The sequence below is a fragment of the Mytilus californianus genome, unplaced genomic scaffold, assembly GCF_021869535.1.
Source record: "Mytilus californianus isolate M0D057914Y unplaced genomic scaffold, xbMytCali1.0.p SCAF_6, whole genome shotgun sequence".
Taxonomy (NCBI): Eukaryota; Metazoa; Mollusca; class Bivalvia; order Mytilida; family Mytilidae; genus Mytilus; species Mytilus californianus.
In genome coordinates, this window is record NW_026262712.1 from 90,170,757 (window position 1) to 90,189,486 (window position 18,730).

The following is an 18,730-nucleotide window of genomic DNA, read 5'->3' on the forward strand; positions in this document are numbered from 1 at the left end:
GGCCCCAAAAATGACTAGTGTAAAAACATTCAAACAGGAATGTGTTTGCTTCCATATTATTTGGAAAATGTATTTCCTGTGCCTCAAAAGAGAGAGAGGAGGCTATGAATAATTGAGTGGTTGCTCATATTTAATCTCGTTTTGATATTTGCAGTATGAACCCAATGATTGATGTGGGACAAGTTGAAGGTGCTTTTGTAATGGGACTGGGATACTGGCTTACAGAATCGGTCAAGTTTGCAAGCACAACTGGGCAACTGTTGACTCGCAGTACATGGGTTAGTCTAACATTATATTGTTGGTTTCACTAGTGCATTTCATTTTTCTTCACAAGTTAAATTGCAATGTACAAACAATTAAAACTGATATCTTTTAAAATATACAGAATAGGCCTGGTATATACAACTTATATAAAACATTCGTTTACGAAGTCTTTCCATTTTTCAATTCAATGTAAACACAATTTAATATATCTAGAAAGAATGCAGGTTTATTACTTCTTCAATTTATTTTTTATAAATAATTACCTTGAGGTTCAGGTCTTCAAAGAATAGGCAGAAGTCTATCAGAGTACTGAGATTGTTGCTGCATTAGGGCATGATGAATGCCTTAATGTCTCCATAAATGAAGAAAAGCTTTTATTATAGGCTCTCTTTCTTTAAAAAAAAATGCATCTAAAAGACTTTAAAATCTATAAAGAGGAAGAAATTCTTACTTAAATCAATTTTTTGTTTATTTCACAGGAATACAAGCCACCAATGGCAAAAGACATACCAATAGATTTTAGGATACAGTTGCTGAAAAATGCTCCAAACCCAGTAGGAGTTCTGAGGTCAAAAGGTAATTACAGTTATGGTCTTTGTGCATTTTGCAATATTATAAATGGAAAGTAAATCATGTGTCTAGAATGTCAAAAAAGGAGGACATGGCATTGTACTCATGTTTTAAAAAATAATTACTTATTTTGTGTGCAGGAAACAACTTAGGTCTTTGAAGCTTGACAGAAACCTTGCACACTAACTTAAATTGTACATCCAAGATAGTAAAGTTGTCCAATGACACATCCCTTTTCTTACCTACAAAAGTAGGAGCGTTATGTGTTTCAGTATGTTCTCTCATCTCTTCGCATGTTAAAGTACAGTTTGGACTAAAGAAAGTTTAAGTGTGGTAACATCAATTTGAAACTTCAAAAAATATATGCCAATTTAGGGTTTAACTGAGATATCCCAGTTCAGTGAACATAGACTTTTGAGTGTCAGTTGGCATAGTGTCCTTAACCCTTTCACCGACAAATCCCAGTTTATCAGGATTCACGCTTCAGACAGCTGACGATGAGTCTCGGTTTACCAGGATCGAAATACCTCTTGTACATTTCCTGCTAAAAAACATTGCAAATGCAAGTAATCTTTCTTTGTTTAATACATGGATAAAAGTGTAAACATGGCGCTTCTGTTTGTTGAAAAACGTGTCAAAATCAGATGAAATTTACGGATTTTACTAGAATTTGAAATAAGGGAAATTTTTTTTGAAAGAATATGGAAGAATTGAAGTCAGACTAGTTTACTTTTTTGACATAAAATGCCATTTTATGTACAAAAACACTTGGAATAGACATCGTTGAGTGTAAGGAATTTGTACAACCTCGTTAAATTTTTCAAACTTTTGCCGTTTTGGGTTAAAAAATTACGATTTGGGGTCAAAAAGTCAAATTTGGAGAATTTCATCCATTTAATGCCGAAAATTTGCAAATTTTGATTTTTTTATGACAAAAAATTATCAAAACATGAACAAAACTGTGTACATGGTGTAAGTGAATAAAATAAAGACATTAATAACTACAGACAAGTTTTTATTGATATTTAATATAAAGATCTCCCATTCGTGTCATAATAGCCAGGGAAGCCATGGTCTCAGAGTAGCTTCTGTCAGGGTGGCTATCAGTGAAAGGGTTAAGACACATATTCTTTTTTACCAATTGTTTTTTTTAAATTTTTGAATGTAATGTTTTAAACTTTTGTTTAACTGTTTCATGTAACCAGCAACAGTAAAGGTCTATTCTTTAAAACAGAACATAGTACTGTCCTTTGTAATAACTTGCACCATACATAAACCTTTTACAAGTCCACTTTTTTATAAAAGCTTGCTCTTTTTAAAATTTTTTCATAGAGGTACATAAGCAGGCAAATTTGTAAATTATGTTTATATTTATTAATTTATATCAAAACACTTTTGAAATTTATGTTATTAAAATTTTCCTAGTGAAGTGCCTTCTTTTATATTTTTCCTATTAGTAAAAATAATTACTTTGTTTAACATTGAAATAATGGATTTTTTCAGCTGTTGGAGAACCACCTTTATGTATGAGCTGTTCAGCTTTGTTTGCATTGAAACGATGTGTAGAAGCTGCCAGGCAAGATATACAGAAAGATACATTCTTCCCGCTTGGTAGGTTGATAAAATAATTGGTGCTTTTTTCAGTATGTTGAATATTATCTACTCAAATACATTAAATGCAATTAAATGTAATGCCTTTTTGGTTATGTCTCCCACCCAAGGCTTCCAAAACGGTCATATATTCCGGACATTTGTATAATGTCCGGTAAAAGTCCGGCTGGGCAAAGCATGAAACGGTCATCTACTTTTTAGTTTTCAAGGCTTTCTTAAGAGACGGTCATTTTAACATAATTCGCAATCTTTTTGACCCAACCTTTTGCCTTTAACAGCCACACATTTCCGGTCATAAAAGTGACATGATCATTAAGTACTATCAAAACAACCCTGTTTAATACCTTCTCATTTTAATCAAGGCTAATTAGTTGTCGAACAGCTGAAATTTACCTGTTCAGGTGACAGGTAAACTATTTTGAACCGGACATTGATCGGTCTATTCAAAGTTATTTTCATATATTTCAGCGGTTTGCATCTAATTAATTTTGTCAAAAAGATTTAAATTATCAGAAATACGTTTACAAATATGATTTGAAGAAAAAATTAAAAAGGTGAAAATGAAAAATTGTCATAACCACGTTGTTTGAACCAGAGACATGTCTCTGTTTGAACTAGTACACGTGTGCGCATGTGCCCAGGTGTGAAATTTAATTATGCATCCTAATTTCTTCAAAAAATGCTTAAATTGTCATTGTTACCCTTATCTCAAGTTTATTTCGAATATTTTCTTGAAGAAATAACATAGAAAGAGCTACTTACACTCATTCATGCTTTGCAAACGTACACAGAATTTACGTATCCGTCTCTGGTCCGTGTTTTACCATTGTCAAGATAACATCAGGTATTAGATTTTTATTAAAAACGAAAGTAAAGTTTTTGACAATGTTATTTTGCACAAATAAAGAGTCTAAGGCAGATATATAAGTACGCTGATGTTGCACACATCGAATGATGCACTGCCAATTTAACAGTTTACGTCAGAACTTCGAATTTGAATCAAAGAAAGTGTAATATCGTTTTTTTTTTTAATGTCAATCATTGGGATGGCCAACTCGGCAACTGATTACCATAAATGCCTTTTGTTTATTTAGTCTTAAGGGATTAAAATCAGGATAATATATAAAATGTCCGGCTGGCTAAAAATAATTTTGGAAGCCCTGATCCCACCTGAGAAATTCTGTAAATTATGATGATCATTCTTATGGAATTTATTTACTAGTTCAGTTGGCTATAGCCCTTCTCTAATACAAGTCACTGAAGATAATAGAAAGAGACCATGAAAAATCTTATTTTCTTATACCCCCTTAATATAACTGATCAAACACAAATACTGAATTATTGAAAGTAATCTTCTCATCCATTATATCTTTTGACAATAAACTATACCATTTTATAATAGCAACATCAAGTATGCTCAGCATTAAATATCAAAACTTGCTCTAATATATATCATATCTATGAAAGAACTGTTTCATTTAGTGTTGTGTTTTTGTACATCATTAATAACTGAAGTTTTTTTAGTGTAATCAAAAATAAGATCATGTTGCTTTTGCCATGGCATTAGTCAGTTTCCCTTTTGGATGTCTCCAAGGTAGCTTCTGTCTCTTTTTTAAGATCAATATTGGATGTTTTCCATGTATAATTTGAATGCCATTATGTTTTGGTAAGATACTGAGGTAGAAATTACTACATGTGTGGGATAGTTTGAATATTTTTGTAAATTGTCAGGCTGTCAGCTCATAATTCCATTTTAGAGACATTCCAGCAAATATCCAGAGGAAGCAAAGATTGAAAATCCCTTTTCCTTGATTTAAATGGTGCATTATTTCTATTTATTTTATATGATTGGTATAAACCTTTTGATTCTCACAGTAATATGTAAAGAATAACTTCACCTGATTGCATTACTATCTTTCTTCAAATGTCTTGAAAAAGTCAATACCCTTTACAACTCGTGTGAAAGAAGCCAAATTTTAGGAGACTATTCATAAGTGGCATAAGGGTCAGACTGTCAAGACATGATTTACTGTAAAAGACTTTTATTTGTATTTTTTTCTTTCAGATGGACCAGCAACAGTAGATAGATTACAAGAACTTTGTCTGGTAGATCCATCTCAGTTTGTAATCTGAGAATAATGAATGACACTTGAAGAATAGTCAGCTGTACATCAGGAAATATGTGATTGACTTTGAATTCAAGCTTTAATCAGATGAATTAATTTATATTTTTTAAATGACTTTCTATTTCAAACATTGAATGTTTGAATGATCTAATTAGTGAATCCATGAGCTAGGTTTGATAACACAGATTCATTGATACATATTACAGTTGACACTTCTACCTTATAATGACCAACAGACAATTAACGTATAAACTATTGCACCTTAAATGAAATAATTATGTAGAAGTTAGCAAATAGAACAAATTCATTATATTGTTTATTATTTGCTTCATCGGATGGTGTTATGGGGGAGATTCTTGATATGTGCCTTTCATTTTTGTATCCCTTTATATGTTAAAGTAAAATAAGGTCTTTCATGTTGTTATATCGTTTTTTTTCTACTTTTTGCCTTTATGCTAGTCACATTTTTATATTTACAAGTATATTTTCACTCACTAAGTGCATAATTTTTTAAGAAAATGCATTATTCTTAGCTTCTAAGAAATCTTATTTAATGGTTATGTAATTATATATTTTGCATTCAGTATTACACAAAGAAGCCTGTTTTAGGAGTCCATTTATTTGTGGCATACAGGGCAAACTGTCCAGACATGATTTACTGTAAAAGACATTTATTAGTGGCATACAGGGCAAACTGTCCAGACATGATTTACTGTAAAAGACATTTATTAGTGGCATACAGGGCAAACTGTCCAGACATGATTTACTGTAAAAGACATTTATTAGTGGCATACAGGGCAAACTGTCCAGACATGATTTACTGTAAAAGACATTTATTAGTGGCATACAGGGCAAACTGTCCAGACATGATTTACTGTAAAAGACATTTATTAGTGGCATACAGGGCAAACTGTCCAGACATGATTTACTGTAAAAGACATTTATTAGTGGCATACAGGGCAAACTGTCGAGACATGATTTACTGTAAAAGACATTTATTTGTATTATTTTCTTTCAGACGGAGCAGTTAAAGTAGATAAATGTAGAATTTTTTTTTTCAAACTATTTTTTGCTTGAAATTACTTACAGAGTCAGACTAGTACCAGATAGCATAAGAAATTCATAGATTTCCCCTTATTATCAATGAGTTCATCATTAGAAAATATATTTAACTGGAAACTGGTTACTAACAAAAGATCAGTTAGCACCACTAAGCATATATCATCCTTATTACCATCAGAAAGAGGGGGATTAGAGTACAGGTTTTTGTTCAATGTAGATGTACAATATTTGTAAATGCTTTTATAAATGATGTAAGTAATTCAGCATTCAAAACCTGTAAATATTAAAAAAAAAGAAGGATTATTGTGAATTGAAAACAAGAGACAAAAATAAAAGAAAAGTTTTAACTGCTCAATTTTGCACACAAAAAACTAAACAAAAACAGACTTAAACCATGACATTTATATGATTGCTCAAGGTTTGCATGATTTTTTTCTTTATTAATTGAGGTGGTGATATTGTTGTTATTTGCATATAAAAATAGGTAAACTGTTTTAGGAAATGCTAATGTAATGTAACTAAGAGACAAATAATTAATATGCTTACATGTTTTTTCCATTAAATGAGTGCTAATAATTAATACCAGATATAATTTTATTGCTGTCCAATAATAAAAACACCTGATGAAATTTAGGAATAATGTTTACCTTTAAATTTTGTTGTTGCTTTTTATGAATAATTTTATTTGTTATTTCCAACATTTTTACATGTTATTGTTGATATATATTATATAGAATTAAATAGGTCAATCATTTTATGCTTTAATCTTCTGAAATATATTCTTAGTGTTTTCTTGGAATATTCAATTTTGAAACAACGTACTGTCTAGGTATCCTGATGCTCAAAATGTTTTCAAAAATTTGTAAATATGATAACTAATGGTTAAGCATGAGGATTTCTTTTGAGATTTGCACTAATAACAAAAGATATTGTCTGTGGACTTTTTGATCAATCAATATAAGGAAGGAAGATAAAAATCAGCTTCTTTAATATTTATACCAACGGTCAAAAGTCATGTTTCTATAACTTTTCCATGGTAACAGATATATTTGTATAAGTTGGATTACTAAAGGTGATGTTGAGTCCACCCACTTTATAATTAAAATTAACTAGTATTATCCTTTAACTGCAAGTTACACTATATAGATGATGTTCTCTCACGGAATGATTTAAAGCTTGGTGATATATTGATCAGATTTATCCCTTTGAACTTAAAATAAAGGATACAGAATACAGTTTGGTATAATGAGTTAAACCTATAAATTGACAGTGCGGGTCGGTTGAGAACTAACTTTGTGACAAAAGAGAATGAATTTTTTTCCATTGGAAACTTTCTAATTTTATGGAGCAACATTCCATCAGCACCACATGTGGGATATATACATCTGTCAGTCAGTGATACGATGAAGATCAGACTTGCGTCTTCTATCATTATCGCTATTTTACGAAAATTTCCTTTGATCTTACTGACTGATAATTTCCTTTCTCAGCGGAGTCGAGTGATATGAAAATTATCGCTAGAAACTAAGGGGGCACGTGCCGTTGCTAATGAAATTGACAACGTCAACATAGGTAAAATAGCGATAAACAGATTATCATTGGTCATCTCAACGATAATCTATTATTATCTCCTTGTTAGAGAATTCATAATAAAGTTGAAGACATCTCTTTGGAAGTTTTATTGACACCACCATTTTAACCACTATGGAAAAGACCCCTATGGAATATCTGTGTCTCATATGACCTTGTATATGTTCAAATTATCTTAGCTTCAATCCTGATTTCAATTTCTCTCTAAAGACAATACTGAATGCAGTTTATCACTAGATTCTGTCCCTGGTTATTTTATGATTCGTGTGGCTAAAACTTAAGATTTATGTGTAGTGATTTGTTGACTGTAAGCCTTTTTAGTCATTTGGTCATGGGTGTTGTATGATTAAAAGGAGATGTGGACATTGGGTATACACCAATGAGAGGCAGCAACCCAATCAAACAAATGACCACAGACAACTAGGGGTCAACATACATAAAGTCTTCAACAATACATAAATATAAACACCATTTAAACCATTTACTTTCAACTTTTGACATGGAATTTTCCCTTAAATCCAAAAAAAAGAAAGGTTAACAGCTACTGAATTTTAGTTACACCAGAGACATATAATAGATGTCTCTGGTTACACACTTGTGTATTTGTTGTTCAAAAGTTTGAATGAATACATTTCATTTTACCATGTTTTATATATAATCAACCTATTTTTCGTTTTTCCCTTTCGATTTGCATTGTCGTTTAAGCCTTTATACAAAATCTTGATGAAGGCAAATCCAGAAAAGTGCGTCTAGCGTACGAAATTTATAAAGGGTTAATGTCATTTGCAGTATCATAACAACAGTCAACGGATTGTTTTGAATAGCTTATTCAACATTACACTTTTCTATTATTTGGACATTCCTCGATGCTAGCAACAGCTCATTGTTTACTCTGTTATGAATTTCTCATGATCACTATTATTCATATGACAATTTTTTTGTCATGTTTTAGGTAGTTGCTTTCAAATTAACAAATGTGTTGGTTGTAAATTTTATTATCGAAGACAACTAGCTAGGATCACTAGAAGATGGACTTACATAATTTTCTGAATGTGCTGTAATTTTACTCTTATCGTTGAACCTTTTTTTCCCTTTCAACACATAGTGCAAAACAATAAGTTTTCTATCACAAAAAGACATTGGGAAACATAATAATTTTAATGTCATTGTCTTTTGCGCTGATCAAGATATCTGCACTGGAATACATATTTACATTATCATTTCAGTGGTTTGGGTAGATTCGACCTGTTCTTTTGGATATGTTCCGAACAAAAACATGTATTATTTGATTTTCATAAACATCTTCACCATCAGTTTATTACGAAGATAATTTTGAAAAGCATGACACTAGAGAGCACGCTCCTCCTGTAGGTATGTGCACGATGGTATTTTTTTCTTTTCTTTCATGATATATTACGAGTAAGACTTATTATCATCACAGTTTTATATGTCATTACACTGGGGACACTTTTGGTGGCGAAAAACTACTTCATACTTACCTTTTTGAATCAATTTATTTAGGTCACCTATGTTTGTTTTTTTTTTGCGAAGTCCGGGTTGGTCAATCATAGGCGTTCTTTATAGTAGTATGTGCCTTTCCATTTTATTTTTGGCTCTGACATTGTTTGTCCTTCGTTTATTTTTTTCTTGTTTTTGGTTTGTTTTGTTTTGTTTGTTGTTTTTTGTTTGTTTGTTGTGTTTGGATTTGTGTTTTATAGCAACATGGCAACATTTATTGTATATACCACTATGGAACAATGCTTAGATATGTTCAGCAAAACGCTGTGCAAACGTTTGACCAGCAATTGTATACTGTTACCCTACAAGAAGAGAGGTATATGACAGACGTTATTAACTCCCACATTATAAGAATAGGAAGATTTCATGGGCTTTCATCTTTCATACATCTACAGTTGGTAAATTAATGGTTTTAGCTGAGCTATATGACTTATGTGTTGACTGTGAAATTTATGCTCGAAATACAGTAAGATTCTTATTTTCGAACAGTTTAATCGCGGTGTTCCAGAATGAACACTGCCCTATGAGGTTCTCATGGTTCCTTTATTTAAACATTTTTCAAATGATGCATATACATAAACTGTATAAAAAGTATTGAACAAAACGTATGGAAGGCGTCCCTTAACTGTCATAATTAATTAGTATGTCTCATCCAAATGAAAGCATTGAATATTATATTACTGTTTTTAAGACCATACATGTGTTTAAAGAATTGAGAACACATACCGGTTTTCTTCGAGTGACCTATGTCATCGGAGATTCTTCAGGACCTTATTTTTACATGCAAGGGTAAAGAGCTTGAAATTAAAGCTGTGTATGCAATACATAGAATTTGGCGTGTACAAATATTTAATCGTGTGGATGGTATGTGGGATGTAGGAATCATATTCCCCACCAAGCCATTTCTGAAGATGACGATGATGAAAACGATGTCTGAACAATAAATGTAAAGTCAGAAATCTTGGGAAAATTATTGTACAAATGTACTACAGTATAGAACTCATGAAGTGTGGATACCACTTTGACTCTGCAGAATGTGTGAACCAAAGGATCAATAATGAGAGGCCCGGTGTTCGAAAAATGTGTTGTGCACTTTGCATGTTAATGCACCCTTGCAGCAACTTTTTCTGAGGGGGCCATAAAAGGCCGCTAATGTCAAAATTCCTACCCAAACAATCTCAATGTTCATAACAGAAAAATATAAGCTTGAAAAGTACTTCATCTAAACGATTTTATTCAGTTACCAAGTGAAATATTTGCCGCTGGCAACCGGTATATAATTAAACAGAAACAAAATTATCTTCGATTCTTTTTATGAAACCGTAAAGTACAGAAATATTTCTTTAAATGTACATATAACCCCTCGTGATTTTTTTAACACTAAAGAAAATCTCAATTACCGAGCTTTGACCTCAAATTTAAAAATAATGCACCATTTTTCGACTCTACGACCAGGCAAAATTTAAAGTTTAAACATTTCTCTAAACGAAAAATCAAAATTTAACCTGCAGGTAGGGTGGTCCATTAAAGATGAAAATTAGCTGGCTTGGTCACTCCACTAATATTTCATACGAGAAGAGAAGAAAAGAAGCAATCTGTATGTAAGCACACACACACACACACACACACACACACACACACACACACACATATATATGAGAGAGAGAGAGAGAGAGAGAGAGAGAGAGAGAGAGAGACCCAATTGACACTATTTTATATAATTTAATCCATATCACTGCAATACAGTGAGTTTGCTCACATATCATTACTGTTTTCAAATGATTAAATTTGTTCTTTCCAATTACTGATTTTTCAAAAACATAAAGACTATCTTTAGATTCGAGATTTCCAAACTGTAGAACATTTTTCATTTAAGTTACATTTTTACATACTTCAAGATAAATCAATGTAGCACATGTAGTGACAAGTGTTATCTGCATAGTAGGTTTTCGTCTGAGACTACTGTAACACATGTGTTATAGTAGTCTCAGGTTTTCGTTTTAATTCTTTTTTTTTTTTCTTTTTCTTTTATTCTAAAAGTTTTTATTTGAGTAATCTAATTTCATACTTTATGTACATTATAAAAAAAATATTTGTAGAGATAATTTCATGTTGCCAAAAAACACGATTAAATACACCACTGACAGAAAAGGTCATTGTTTTCATACAATCTGGCCATTTGTTTGTTCATTATCGTACTAGATACAAATCACTAAAATTGATAACCTATAATGTCTCATAGATAGAAGATATATTATCAACTGTCCAATAAGTATAAATATGTACTGTGTTGTTATTAATTTGTAAACTGCTGGCCTTTAAAGAATAATATGGATTCAAAGCATTTGGCTGAGCTGGATAATTGTATTGTATGCCCTGTCTGCAACTCAAGGTATTTTGTCATTTTTTAAACAGAAGCGCATCGTTATCTCACATTCATATGCTTCTACCTTTTGTGCATTACAAATACTCCACAAGCTTACACGATAAGTCATTGCAAATAACGATATAAAAAATAAAATAAAATATCCTCAAAAAAACCAAATAAACAAACGATCAAGCTAATGGAAAATATTTAACTGTGTTTAAATTAAATAATTTTTATACTCGGATTTTTTTATTGCACAGACACTAAAAGGTCGAAATGAACAAAACCATTGACAAAGGAGCGTAAACAAATATACACATGCAGATATCTTAATCAGCGCCAATGAAACCTACAAAAAGTACAACACAAAAATTTTCCAATGACTGTCTTAGGTATACAACTTCGTGCTTTAAGTTATGAGTTGAAAGGAAACAAACGGTTTCATTATAAGAGTTAACATGCGGTATGTATGGTAAAATGATTTTGTAACTTCTAATGATAACAGCGGTCTCCGATAATAAAGTCTTCAAATAAAACATTCATCAATTTGAAAGCAGTATTCACGTGAATTATTGAAATACCGTTTAGGATTTAGTGTACTTTCTAAATTGTTTATTTGTAAAATGTTAGCGCTAAAAGGAATGAAATTAGTCTCAACCATTTAGTTCTAAATAAAAGAAAAGAAAGGTTAATATATATAACTGAACAATAACGGGATTGTTGAACACGGTTTGAACTCATAATTGAGCTGCGTCGGATAGAAATCGACATGTATACATGTACATATTTAAGACTTTGATTGATTTAATAACATTTGAATACGATGTAAAAATTTTGGCCTGTTTTGTAGGGTTCTTATAACAACTCAATTTTCAAATGGTTACAAACTTTCCGTTTTTTTGTTGTTGCCCGAAATATGTTAACAGATGCACTGATACCATTTGCATAAGGTTTATTTCTATCTGACGCAGCTCATATATATATATATATATGTTATGAATATCGATCAGATTAATTTTAATGAGACAGCCCCAAAATATAGGGTAATATACATCATCTTAAAGCCTTCATTCTGAAGTCAGTATACCAAAGTAAACTCAAATGATGCTAGTAAACTCAAATGGATGTATAAGCAGACACAGACCCAAAACCAAAAGAAGTGAGAGCAAGTCGCGTCATGATTTGGATGTATTGCCCGATTGCTACCCCGAAGCAAGTTTCACAAGCAACCTGAATGATGACATGTCAGGAGTAATATCAAAGATCATGAAAATTCATAACAGTGCAAACAGCGAGCAGTTGGTTACACCAAGTAGGCCCACGTCATACTCCTGATCTTGAAAAGTGTGATACTGAATAAGAAATTATAAATGTATGGATCGTTCTGAAAACGGTGTATATGGAGTTATTAAACATAGAAAATAAAACAGACAAATTAATCAATATGCGATTTTCTATAAAAACGTAAAATAGAATTTATACATTAAAACTTTTGAACTACTATAAGACTCATTTTGTTGTGCAGATTCGATATCAATTTACTCACTGGTAGATACTAATTTTATTAGGTAACCCGAATAATTCAGTCGTTGTATTCCACTGCTCTTCGATGGCTTCATTAACGAGTGGGAGAGTCGATCACGGGGAGGGACTGAATTATTCTGGTTAATTATTAGGTTGTTTAATAAATGGGAACAAGATAGATATAATGTTTATCAAGCGTTATATATTTTAACTCTATTTATCAGAAGATAGTTTAACTTTTGTTACTAGTTATTGATATTTTGTGCGTCATCCATTTCATATATTGGTGATCATAATTTCTGTTTATGTTACGTAATTGTTTATCTTATTTTCTGTTTGTGTTATGCATTGTTTGTCTTGTTTAGGTTTAGTGTAGATAGCAAATTGAATATCTTACCTTTTTGTTTATATATCAATAAACAAAAAAAGTCACCATGGTATTTTGATTGAACTCAGCTGATATCTGTGATATGCAAAAAGAAACATTTGCATAAATCTAGGGTCAATATGCAAAGCAATCATTATCAGAATTTACGGCCAAAAAAACACTTCGTGAATCATGTTTTTATGATATGTCTTTATATAGAAATAAGAAGATGTGGCATGAGTGCCAATGAGACAACTCTCCATCCAAGTCACAATGTGTAAAAAGTAAACCATTATAGGTCATATTTGTAAAAATTGTGGAAAAGGGATCAGTGTAAGTTTCCGCTTGCAATGAATGACAATTTCAGAGGATTATGGTGTATGCATTTGTGTTGATTTGGAATTTATAAAGTGTTGTTTTCGTTTTTTAAAGCACTGGGTCGATACTGTTGCTGATAGACTATCATTCCCCGAGTGTATTATCAGCTCAGTAGTCAATACATCTGAAATTGTCCGTTTATAAATTTACAAATTATAAAGAAACTAAGGTTTTAGTTCCCTCAGATAAAGTTGACCATGTATTGACTTGGCTTTTGTTTCGAATCCTTTTTTTGGTCATTAAGCTCTTTGAGCGTTCCCGATGAATATTAATCCAGAAAAGTGCTTCGGACGCATGATATTTGTAAAGTGTTGTTTGAATTTTTTCGTTTTTTGCCATTGTATTATCGGTTTTTCTATGATGATGTTTTATTTTTTTGTTCTGATATTTTTAAAACCTACGATGACGTAAATATTGACACTGTAGCAACACAACATTTTGCATCAAATGAATCTTAGAACAGACAACAAAATTGAAATAGTCTTAAAAGCTTCAATAAAAAGCAACTCATACACTTTTATTCTACAAATGAATCCCAATATTGTTAGTATCATTTAGTTGCAGTCTTAAAAAAATATAGGATTATTTGGAACATATATATATATAAACCTTTGCACCATCATGTTAGGAATCTAAACGGTGTTTGGAAAGCCTTACAATTTACCTCAATTTAGGATAGACTCTTGAATTTTGAGGAGTCAAAATAGGATGAACGGATCATATAAACCCGAAGGCAAATATAATACAAGCCCAAACGAAAAAATATAAAGAAGTCTAAATTGAAAACAACGTTTATACCTATGATTATATATATATATATACACAGCCATGTATCACCATCACTGCTGGTGATCCGATGGATAAATCTGTTGTAGAGTTGTCACTGGTTCAGACGTACTTGTAAATATAACTATTTCTGTGACTGTATCTTGCATTAATTTGTAGGATCCTTTACAATAGATATTTCAGCTGATCTGTAACAATTCCATCTTCATGCCTTATATATCATGTACTGTATTACGACGCTAGATTAAAAACTGACGAGGAAAGGTAACACCCGGCCACCGAAAGCTTTATTTTTTGTGAAGCCTAGGTGGTCGAGTGGTCTAGCGCGTCGGATACAGTGCAGGCGATTTGGTGTCACGATATCTCAGTAGCATGAGTTCGAATCCCGGCGAGGGAAGAATAAAAAAAATTGCGAAAGCAAATTTACAGATCTAACATTGTTGGGCTTATGTTTAGACGAGTTGTATATACAGAATGTACACAGCCATGTATCACAATCACTGCTGGTGATCCGATGGATAAATCTGTTGTAGAGTTGTCACTGGTTCAGACGTACTTGTAAATATAATTATTTCTGTGACTGTATCTTGCATTAATTTGTAGGATCCTTTACAATAGATATTTCAGCTGATCTGTAACAATTCCATCTTCATGCTTTATATATCATGTACTGTATTACGACGCTAGATTAAAAACTGACGAGGAAAGGTAACACCCGGCCACCGAAAGCTTTATTTTTTGTGAAGCCTAGGTGGTCGAATGGTCTAGCGCGTCGGATACAGTGCAGGCGATTTGGTGTCACGATATCTCAGTAGCATGAGTTCGAATCCCGGCGAGGGAAGAACAAAAAAAACTCCGAAAGCAAATTAACAGATCTAACATTGTTGGGCTGATGTTTAGACGAGTTGTATATACAGAATGTACACAGCCATGTATCACTACCACTACTGGTGATCCGATGGATAAATCTGTTGTAGAGTTGTCACTGGTTCAGACGTAATTGTAAATATAATTATTTCTGTGACTGTATCTTGCATTAATTTGTAGGATCCTTTACAATAGATATTTCAGCTGATCTGTATCAATTCCATCTTCATGCCTTATATATCATGTACTGTATTCCGACGCTAGATTAAAAACTGACGAGGAAAGGTAACACCCGGCCACCGAAAGCTTTTTTTTTGTGAAGCCTAGGTGGTCGAGTGGTCTAGCGCGTCGGATACAGTGCAGGCGATTTGGTGTCACGATATCTCAGTAACATGAGTTCGAATCCCGGCGAGGGAAGAACAAAAAATTTGCGAAAGCAAATTTACAAATCTAACATTGTTGGGCTTATGTTTAGACGAGTTGTATATATATATATATATATATATAAACAACAAATGTCAAAGAGAGGTGAAAGATACTAAAGGGACATTCAAACTCATAAGTAAAAAATATACTGACAACATCATGGAAAAAAAAGAAAAAAAACAAAAGTCAAACAACAGCACACAAAACAAAACATAGAAAAGTAAAGACCGAGTAAGACAAACCCAACCAATAACCGGGGGTGATCTCAGGTGTTCCGAAAGGGTAAGCAAATCCTGCTCCATATGTGGCATCCGTTGTATTGCTCATGTAAGTATAAACCCGGTGATAAGTCTATCTCGATAGGTCACATTCGGGGAAAAAGAGGAAGGGATTGTGTTTACGACGATTGAAATAAATCCGTCGTCATCTATGAAACAGATATTCCATAACGGTCAACCAACTCGTGATGGTGTCTGTACGTTTTTTTTGAAGGGATGACTTCAACTTCACCACTTTGAATTCTTGGTTTAATAGCTTCCGTGTAAGCAGCAACCCCCTATCAAGGAAATGTGTCACTTATTGTCATAATTATATCAATAATTAGCAATAGTATCAAATCAATAAAAATGTAATTGCAGCTTGCTTGAAAGCATTCCAAGTACATCAAAATAGAAATAATTCTTTTCATGGAAAAAATGAGGACTCTTATGTATAAAATAGTATTTCGAAGATATTTTGATAAATTTTTTTCTAATGATAAAATCATTCATTGTTTATTTATGATTTCTTATCACTTATTTAAAATTAAGGATCATCATTAATTTTCCATTTTGTAATTTTATCTTCGTTTCCTTCGCAGGTTTAGTCCTGCAAAATATGGAGAGTTGTCTCATTGGCACTCATACCACATCTTCTTATTTATATTGATGCTAATTAACTGTTTTTTTTTTTTTTTATTACAGATATTTGTTTAGAAATGACAAAGTTAAGGCAGGAGTGTTTGCTGGCAGCTGTGAAAGTTGTGGACATTTCATTAAATTTCGTGTGAAATCTGATATCAACTCTAAAATCACAGTAACTATCAATGGACAACAGTACACAGGTAATGGTGTTTTAGTAAGAATCACATTTGTATTCTCTTTGTCCAAAAATAATACTTCAAATTATTTCTTATTTTCGTCATTCAATATAACTCGATTAACAAGATTTATCCCTGTTCATGGAAATTATTGTTTTCTCTATACATAATTGCCAATTTTCAGCTATGACAAATCTTCAAGCATAGGTGCAATTTTGTGTTGGGGAAAGCGTCTGGATAAAGCAACTTAATGTACTTCATCCAAACGACATAGGTTGAAGTGTTTTATATACATAATTTTGTAAATTTATCAGGTATCTTATTCTTATAACATACATTTTGCTATAAATTGAACCCAAAGTGCATGTACGGTTCGTTGAAATATAAAAAAAAATAAAAACTAGCATAAATACTGTAACTTCTAGTATTATGAACTATGATAAAGTAACTGAGCAAAATGAATATAAAAAGGGGAAATCAAAATCATAAGTCATAGAAAGTCAGTAACAATTTGACAAAAGAAAGAAAAATGAAAAATAAAAACAGCGTCCAACGCCATTAAAACCTGGGGTTGAACCAATATTTTACGAAAGGAGAAGGAGTTTCTGCTAAAAAAAAATTGGCACTAGTTGACAATGCTAAGTCAATATTTGATTTCTTATCTTATAACAAAACTTCATATTAATAAGTTTGCTTACTAAAATTGTACAAAGAATATGAATGTTATTATTATGTAGTATAGGAACACGTGTTTGGTTAACTTTGTTACATTTTACTCCCTATAACCAATGTATCCTGATTATACACCAAACTTAAATCATAACCGCATTGATTATCTTTGATGAGTTTTATCTGTATTACAAAGCAATGCAACGGGGATCGTTCTATCATTACTGAGACCTATAACATTAATCACGTATATGAACCAAACATCAATTTTTGTCTTGTCTTCTGTTGACACTTCAAAACCTAACATTTACTTTAATGATTTATAGTTTTTTAACATAATCTAATCTACGGAGGTTTCAACCAAGACGAACCCCACAGCACATAACAATGCCAGCAAGTCAACAAGTCTGAATAATAGCATGCGCAGGCACCGTGAGTGAAATCGAAAACCATATAATAATATTATTATATTTCGTTGGCTGTCTTGTTTAAAAAAAACCAGATTTTAGAAGTACAAATGTTTTGTTTTTTTCATGCATCATATAAACATTTAATTTACTTCACAAATTCAATATTCACGTAATCAACATAATTTATTGGGTGTACTTATTATCTAATTATAGTTGGAAATGAATATCCGCCATCAACTAAACTTAACACGTACTTACGGAAAGAGAGAATTTCTGTTGGCACCAAAGTGATGTGTCATGAAGGCGGCTGTGGTATCTGTCTTGTTGAGGCCAAGTTATATGAACCGATGTCTGATACAAAGAAGAGTTACCCAATCAACTCTGTAAGGACTTTTTTTATTTTCTATATGATATAAATAAAAGTAAAATCACAAAAAATACTGAACTCCGAGGAAAATTCAAAAAGGAAAGTCCCTAATCAAATGGCAAAATTAAAAGCTCAAACACATCAAACGAATGGATAACAACTGTCATATTCCAGACTTGGTACAGGCATTTTCTTATGTAGAAAATGGTGGATTAAACCTGCACGGTTTTAAAGCTAGCTAAACCTCTCTAATATGTGTAATATAAGCACTATTAAAGAAGATGGTGGTTATATTACACATAAACCAGACAAAACATAATAATTATTGTAACACTTTTTTAATATCATTTTAAGATACTATCATGCGCTTAAAGAAACATTATTTTGTATGATAATTGCTTTAATAATCATATAGATATTATTCCGAAATTTCAAATGGTGACCCTTTTTTGCCCAAAACAACTCGGCAGCTGTGGTGTATATATCACCTTCCACTGACTGATATAGAGATGGACCAATATTTCCAAAACATCATAAATGATAGCATAAAACAATATGTATTGCAAATATCACCCCCCAAATAAAAGTAAACAGAACTGAATATAGCAGTATTGCGATATATAATCATAGATGTCTAATTTTATCTGAATTGTCGGATAAATTAAAACACTTTTTTTTATCAGCTTTCATTTTTTATAAATTACATATAATTTATATATGTGTCCACTTTACATATATTTTTTTTTTTA

At 31.9% G+C, this 18,730-nt stretch overlaps 2 protein-coding genes across 2 annotated transcripts in view; both read left to right on the top strand.

Annotated features, from left to right (window-relative positions):
• Positions 1-6,390, top strand: part of LOC127706124 (xanthine dehydrogenase-like) — a 49,853-nt gene extending 43,463 nt beyond the window's left edge. The window contains exons 32-35 of the mRNA XM_052210574.1: positions 155-278; positions 744-840; positions 2,338-2,445; positions 4,511-6,390. Of these exons, the coding sequence (XP_052066534.1) occupies positions 155-278; positions 744-840; positions 2,338-2,445; positions 4,511-4,578 (397 nt within the window). The 3' untranslated portion in view covers positions 4,579-6,390. The remainder of the gene's footprint in view (positions 1-154; positions 279-743; positions 841-2,337; positions 2,446-4,510) is intronic.
• A 4,681-nt stretch (positions 6,391-11,071) lies between these two features.
• LOC127706661 (uncharacterized) overlaps positions 11,072-18,730 on the top strand; it is a 42,267-nt gene continuing 34,608 nt past the window's right edge. The window contains exons 1-3 of the mRNA XM_052211317.1: positions 11,072-11,133; positions 16,420-16,559; positions 17,828-17,997. Coding sequence (XP_052067277.1) covers positions 11,072-11,133; positions 16,420-16,559; positions 17,828-17,997 — 372 coding nt within the window. The remainder of the gene's footprint in view (positions 11,134-16,419; positions 16,560-17,827; positions 17,998-18,730) is intronic.